Source organism: Etheostoma cragini, chromosome 5 (assembly GCF_013103735.1).
Source record: "Etheostoma cragini isolate CJK2018 chromosome 5, CSU_Ecrag_1.0, whole genome shotgun sequence".
In the NCBI taxonomy this organism is placed as follows: domain Eukaryota; kingdom Metazoa; phylum Chordata; class Actinopteri; order Perciformes; family Percidae; genus Etheostoma; species Etheostoma cragini.
Genome location: NC_048411.1, coordinates 14675988 through 14683663, shown reverse-complemented (window position 1 = coordinate 14683663; position 7676 = coordinate 14675988). Strand labels below are relative to the sequence as shown.

Genomic DNA, 7676 nt, shown 5'->3' with positions numbered 1-7676 from the left:
ATGTTTTATTCTTAATCAATAAGTACCACAAAAGCGTCATCTGAAACTCTACTTCCTGTTCTTTGTCCTCCATTTTCTGCCACCATGCCAGCGTGGGGCTCGGAGCTAAAATGTACACGATAACAGCAACACAGGGTCTTGCTAGCTTTCTTCCATTATTTCTACATACTCCTTGTCCTCCCCACTTCATATTTTGCCTCCCCACAGAGAGCCATGAAGTGTCTGAGTCATTTTCGATTACAGTATGTATTTATAGACAGTAGAGTCAGGACCCAGGCCTTGTGTTTGTGCATGTGTGAGATTGTGTACATTTGTGTGGTTGGATGGGTGTTCTAACTCACACTGCCTAAAACTAGGGCCGGAGTCCGATGACTCACCTCAGCTACTGGACGCTTGCACCAGGAGAACTGACGTCACCTGTCCTGAGACCGAGAGTTACTGCACGCAGTGACCGCACTCTGATCCAGGTTAGAGAGTGCCGGAGATTGTCTGTCATTTTAGAGCTAAAGAAACTGCCTCATTTCCTCATTTTCTGAGCACAGGTCAAAGTAAATATGTGGCACTGCACTTTGTGAAACCAAAGGTGGTGCGGCCGTAGTTGTTTTGGATCTGTACTGTAAAATTGTGCATTACAGTTGTTATCTCTCTCTTTGTCTTCTCCATTGCTCACACTGTCATTCATTACTTCTTTGAATTTATATGTGTTTGCCGATTTACACACTTACACATGAATTGTCTTTTTGTGTTTAAGTTTGGAAGAACCAGAGTTGCTCATGCACACACGTAAACACAAACACAGGGCTCAGGCCTCCCGGTTGTTGTTGTTTGAACATTTCAATTAAGAAGGCTATAAGACCTGCAGCTGCCTGTCTCGCCTGGTTGAATAGGGGGGGACTTTTTTTGGGCGGGAAGGCGAGAAGCTGGTGAATGCTTTCCCAATGAAAGATGAGGCATATTGAAAACTATATTAAATTACCCTGATTAACAATTTAGCCACGATCAGGCTAGCCATGGGGGTGCTCTATGGGGAGGCCCAGAGACTATTCATCCCCACAGCGCCAGGGTCGAAAGGTGCCCCAAGTTCACAGGCTCAGGCCCATTGTTATGCTAACACCCTATCCCAAATCAGCTGCCTGCTCCATGGCCAGACACAAGCACTTCCCTGAGAACTTTCAGGGAGTCGTCATTCCACTTCATCTTAACCTCCCCCCCGCCCCCAACACACACGTAGACAACCCCTATTGCCAAATTCCATGCACAATTCAACATTTCATCTTTCAAGTGGAAAATGGAATAGAGATTGGGGTGTTCGGTTGGTGTCCTTAAGACGGACATTAGAGTTGTCTTTATATCTGTAATATTTTGTCAATTCAAGCAAACATTCTTTATGGAAACATTTTGCATTGTTTATTTTGTTGGGATGTCAGAACTTTTTAAATCAAAAACAAAAATCTTTTTTATTGTCTTTGCAAATGCCTATTTATACTGAGAAAAACAACAATTTCTCCAATTTTACAAAAAGACTAAAACTAATATATTTCAGTCTTTCTGTCTCCAGGGAGGGATGATCAATACAAATTAACAGGCCAATTGATAAGACATGTAGTAGAAGTCGAGAGTCAAATGCAGGTCAAAACCCCTTGACCTATAAGGTCAAAGTCTTTAGTTGGTGCACATTCAAATATGTGTCAAATCTTTCCACAACAATGAAAATAGTGCATTTAATTGGAATTAAGAGTTCCAACAAACATATGTATGTGGTGAGACTTTTATTGTAGTTATTTCAGAGTTTTTATCATATAAGAAAAATCAATCATTTCACAATATTTAAAAAATATTTATTAACCCAAAAACATTTTGATACCCCATTAATTCAAAATGTTGTTTATGTCTTTAAGACATTCTAATTAATAATGAAAATGTATTCTTGTTTGGGGACTAGGCATATACAGTCAAACACACACACACACACACACACACACACACACACACACACAATCTTTTTCACCAACATTAACAACATTACAACAGCAGCAATGCACATATTACAGTATGCCATAAGAAACTGAATTAATTGTCCCAAAAAACATGCAATATAATCATATACCACAGTTTGGAAGGCACTGATTGTGTACAGCCATGGTCAAGAGTTGTAGGCATGTATAACTGCTCTCGCTTCTCACTCACTACTGCAAAAAAAAACACGAAAGGAATCCTCATCAATGCAAATTAGAGCCCACAACCTGGAGAGCCTTGCTTGAGTCACCCGTTTTCAAAAATGCCAAAATCACAGGCTTTCACCTCCAAATCTTGTTGTCATACACGACTACAGATGCTCCATATTTGCACAGGGCAGTCAGTAATATCCATGGCTTAGTCTGCAGTCACTTTAAAAACCGTCTCCACACTCAGGCTGCCACAACAGAAAATAAGGACGCTTCTAATTCTGCCAGCATAATTGCCTGATTATAATGAGCTTCTCTCTCTCTCTCTCTCTCTCTCTCTCTTTCTAGCTCTGCCTTTATTTCTCAATGCCCCACACACACACATACACATTCTCACAGTGTAGCCTAATTCTGATATAAATCAGTCTTCAATTCAATGGGGGTGCACCCTCTGCATTAATATTTTCTGGTGCAGCAATGGCGCTTTCCAGTTACTTCAACAGACAATAGAGATTTAAAAGAGGAAATTACATATACACTAAAATGACGAGCCATGGCGGTACACTCATTGATTTGGGGAATTCAGGACACGTGGTGACTCTGCCAGAAACGGTGACCTAATGTGATGGCAAGCACATGCCACTGTGACTTATGTTGCATTGTTAGTTTGTTGACTTTCTGTGTGCGATACATAGAAGAAGAAGAAGAAGAAGAAAAATGGTGGTATTAATCGCTAACGGACACAACAGAACCCAATTCAATTAAGAGCATGGAAGTTCCAATGTCACACTTAGCAAAAAGGAAATTTAAATATTCTGGCTTTACTTTGAGTATAAAATATCAATATTCTAGAACAATTAAATAGAGGCCCAAAAAGACGTATCATTCTTGAACAGATCCATCTCATGTTTAACAAAGAGAAAATCGTAGAATATAATTATGATTTCATATTGAGATTTTATTACAGAGTCAGCTTCCCCTAGAATCAATTTAATTACATTTCCGTGATCATTTTATATTCAAATGAGAATAGAACGGCATAATTATGTAAAATGTGTGTATGTAATGAGTGTAACATATTATTTTCAGTCGATTTCTATACACAGACTTTATGTTACTTTAATAAAACAAACTAATGTTAGCTATGTTCTTTATTATTGTTATCATTATTATTATGACCGCATCAAGAGAACTCCTCCACCTGTCAAACTACAATGCTTCCAAATGGACATTTTAACCCCAGTAATAACAATAATGTCAGTTTACAGGCATAAAAGTATGAATATAAGATACTTAGCATGGAAACATTTTGTACTCTGTTTTTACACAAGTACAATGAAAAATAATATTTTAAAATATTTTAACATTTCTCACTCCCATGTTAGTATACTACACTGTATATTTGCAAAGTACACAACAACAAAAGCACAAATAATATACACTTGACAAAACATTCATATATGTTGCAGAATGTTTGAAAAACACGCACGCAAAGTTTCGCAGTAGTTGTTATTCTGTCTGCAATGTTTTCACTTTAGCTATCGCATACATTGCCTTGTTCCACCAGGATTTGTTCTTTCATCCCTCTAAAGCTGTCTAAGCCCAGACGCAGGCTAAATGAGCATGCCCACTCATGAATGCTGTTGCCTAATTACAATCCCTGATGGAAAAACCACTGAGGGACAAGCCTGAATGCAGCCACACGTTATCATAGAAACGGAAGCTTTTTTGTGTTCAAGTGTATATGAACATCATTAATTGTAATAGGTGTACGTTATTTTACCCGGCGTCCACGCCAAATACAAAGGCATCTCCGCATACGCTTCAACTTGATTTACAGAAATTAGAATGATGTTTTGAACGAGTATCTAAAAGATGGGATCTAATGTCAACAGTGGTTTGGATTGACATTTCCATCCAGTATGTTGGAGGTATTTATCAAGAGGTGCAATGAACATGGGAATAAATGTCAAATAACTAAAACTACTGTTGGCTATAACATAGTTATTTGACTTCAAGTCAAATTTAGTTTCCTTTTGCCGTTTTGTCAGGCCAGAGTAGTTAACACCAAAGACAAATCAAGGATGTAAAATCACATTTAATTTAATGTTTAACCAGTAAAACAAAGGAAATTAATGTCTGTTTTGTTATTACGTCTAGAGTTTGACTGTGTACAGCATTCAGCAATATAGTGAACACATAAAAGAGTAGGGAATTTGAGATAATTCAATTCAGAAATAAAGCTTGTGCATCCTAGACATGTAATCCTGATAGTCTCAAAAGCTTTACAAAATTGTTAAACAGAATTTTACACAGTGGACTTCTATAGGATATTTCTGCGGTTAACCAAATGTGTGCTCCAGGTGCCACATTACTCTATTTAAGCAAAAAGCTCCCGGTTCCTGTAAAGGAACCTGTACTCTACACGTAAATTATTCAGTAGTATTTGCATTTGCATTGTAATTTGCATTCTAGTAGATTACAGAGAATAGAGAAGGAGGCGCTGCACCAAAGAGAATTACATTACGAACCATTTTGAGTCTTACTGGTGACGAGTTGACATGGATTTTTGTTCCACTTTCCCGCTCTGCTTCGAGCTATACTGCTGAGATCAGTGACACACATTTCAAACTGTTTGATTAATAAAAGAAGGAAACAATGTATAATGTTCACCAGCACTCGCACACAAAAGCGCTGCCATTAAAAATGAATCATGACATTGAACAATGAGTCTATTTGATTGACTAGGCTGAGATTTTCACTGTAATATTCTCATCATCTTTATTTATATTGTAAGGCTTGTGAGTTGAAACTCAAAAGAACCAGGAGGCACGGAGGAGATGTCATACGGATTAAACACTAGGAAGGGGTGTGAAACTCTCACCACACTGAAGATCCTGGCTATTATGTTTCATCTAAAAATAACAAGCCTGACTAAAAAGAACACACAACACTGAAAAAGAAAAGAGTAAAAAACCACAAGCTCCAGAGAGAATAGAGTTCAAACAGCAGCAGTAATAGTGCTGAGTGAGATATGGAACAGAACGAGGAGAATGTACAGTACGAGACTCCCTTCAATTATAAATGAAAAAGAAATCAGTGTGAAATGTATGGAATAACCCAGATACTGGGTTACTTTTGTGAGACGACATCATGTCTTTATAATTGCTAAGATTTTATGTGTCTTTATGAAAAAAACAATAATTCTCATAAGAATTACTGCATCGTTTTAAGTTAATTGCATTCATTGCTGACATCATCATTAGTGAATAGCAATCTTTGGAAAGATTCCTCATAAACCTCAGGGCTGAATTTTAAAAACATTCATCGGGGGAATGTGCAAGAGAATAGATTAGTAAGACACTGTAGAAGCCCGGTCGTGCAGCGTGTGTGCTGTCTACATGCCACGAGGGGCTGGTACGATGCATCAAGGGGGTGGGGAAGGTGTCCGTGCAATAGGAAAGGAGGACTTAGCAAATATATGCGCATGTGCATATGCAGCCGAGCCTATTTCCACCCATATGTTGATGTACATGCCAATTCGTGTACAGTTGCAAACACATATGCACTAAACATATGTACACTTTAAGTGTTCAGATTTTGATTGTGCCTGAACCATGCTGTAATTCTTACACTGTTTTTAATGAATGTAGTGTGTACTTTTGGCACTTCATGTGCCTTATTTTCTCCTAAATATAGTATTCTATGAGAAGAACTCACACCCAGACACCAGAGTTACTGGAAGTAATGCCACTGACAGTAAACTGTAGGTGAACTCTACAGAATATACAACAAAATGTCATTTGAAGAGGTGGTAAAAGTACTCAAAGTATTAACTTGATAGAAAAGGATCTTTCTACCAAACTGGGTTGACCGCCGTGAGACCAGGTAGAATATACTGTAAGTAGGAGTACAAACTAAAATGTAAATTCCAGATATAGCGGTGGAAGACTACAAAATATGTCAAAATAGTAACACAAACAATTAGAGCTGCTTATGCCAATGTAAAAAGAGTTTACACCTACCACTCAGTTAAAAAAAAAAACCTAGGACCTTATATTACCTAAGTCATTGTTCATCATGTCAATCAATCAATCAGTTCATTTATATCTAAAATCATGCAAGGTATGTACAATTCTAGTGAGATGCGATCAGCTGAGCTATAACCATAGACCAATATCCGGTCTATGGCTATAACGTTCAAGCAGAATGTGCCTTATTAGAATTTCATGTTAAATATCAGTAAAATAAAGAAAAAACATTAATGAAAACATCGACAGTCATTGAATAATGATTAATTAAAGTGATCATGGATGTTAAAATAAACACAAAAAGCAGACTCTTTGTCGTTCCTGTTCGTTTCTCTGACATTTGAGTTTTTCTAAATAGCTTCTGGTAGTTAGTTAGGCCTAAATCACTGTAGCCTGTTTTTATAATATAACTTTATAATGTCCCAATAACAATTGACTCCGGGGCTCAACTATCCCTTAACTGTCACCTTAGGGGACAGCCTACAGTGCTTGATCACCACTTACACTACCAATTGATAGAGCCAAAAAGACAGCTGGTAGACACATTCCGAGAGGCATGTCAACAAAAGCAGAAACTGGGAGACTGTGTTGTTTCCCGAACGTTACTCGTCAAAGACACTGGTCAAAGTGCCCACTGTCCACGCCACTGCCAGTCAGGCATCTGATGCAGGTACTGATCATGGATGAATAAAAAGAGAACCAATCGGTCATGTGCATAGTGCTCTGCAGCTCTTCCGGTTGCGGCGGTCCTAGCGAATGCTTATAGTGGTCCTTTCTAATCCTATATAAAATGACAACGTCTATGTCCTTTTTAAGTCGAATAAGGAATGAAATGGCACACATACACGTTGACTTTATTTTTAAATCATAGTTTAATTTTTATTTGTGAGAGTGTGAATAATAGAATGTATCGTATTTTTCTCTTTGTGTACAGGCGAACCTCAAGACACCTTAATTCCCAGAGTTTTAGCGTGACCTCTACTGCAGTTGAAAACACTTGGGAGTGGAGGTTGAATCCATTTATTTTTGACGATGTAAACCATCTCTGCCAGAATACAGTGACACTTTGAATGAGAAACCCCTTCATTGTGTGCATACCCATCGCAAGAAGGGCTTATGTGCTCCTCGCCGCTTGATTTCCGACTCGGGGTGCTCAGTGTTGTTGGGGTAGAGTCCGTTTCAGCTGCACTGCATCAACATGGTAAGTGTGACAGCAGCAAGCCCCTGAACGCAACGCTTTCTCTCATTTGTCGCACTTCATTGATAGAAGATTAGTTGTTAATATCAGTTTTCGTGCGGACTCCTACTGCGACGTTGTTGACCAATTCATGTTTTCAGCCAATTGGTTATTGTGATTGCAACGTTAGCTTAGCTTGCTAGCCACAGCAGGTTCTTGTAGCCGGCCGGTGTGATACCCCTACTGGTTTCCACAACAACTGGTTACCGTCATAGACAGTTAAAGAAAGACAAGGTTGTCCGT

The 7676-nt window shown here is 38.5% G+C and overlaps 1 protein-coding gene across 2 annotated transcripts in view; it reads left to right on the top strand.

The window, feature by feature from the left end:
* The first annotated feature begins 7160 nt into the window (after positions 1-7160).
* tmem161b (transmembrane protein 161B) overlaps positions 7161-7676 on the top strand; it is a 20764-nt gene continuing 20248 nt past the window's right edge. The window contains exon 1 of one of the 2 annotated variants that reach the window (XM_034872543.1): positions 7161-7397. In XM_034872543.1, the coding sequence (XP_034728434.1) occupies positions 7395-7397 (3 nt within the window). In that variant the 5' untranslated portion in view covers positions 7161-7394. The remainder of the gene's footprint in view (positions 7398-7676) is intronic. The other variant, XM_034872544.1, reaches the window with a different exon arrangement.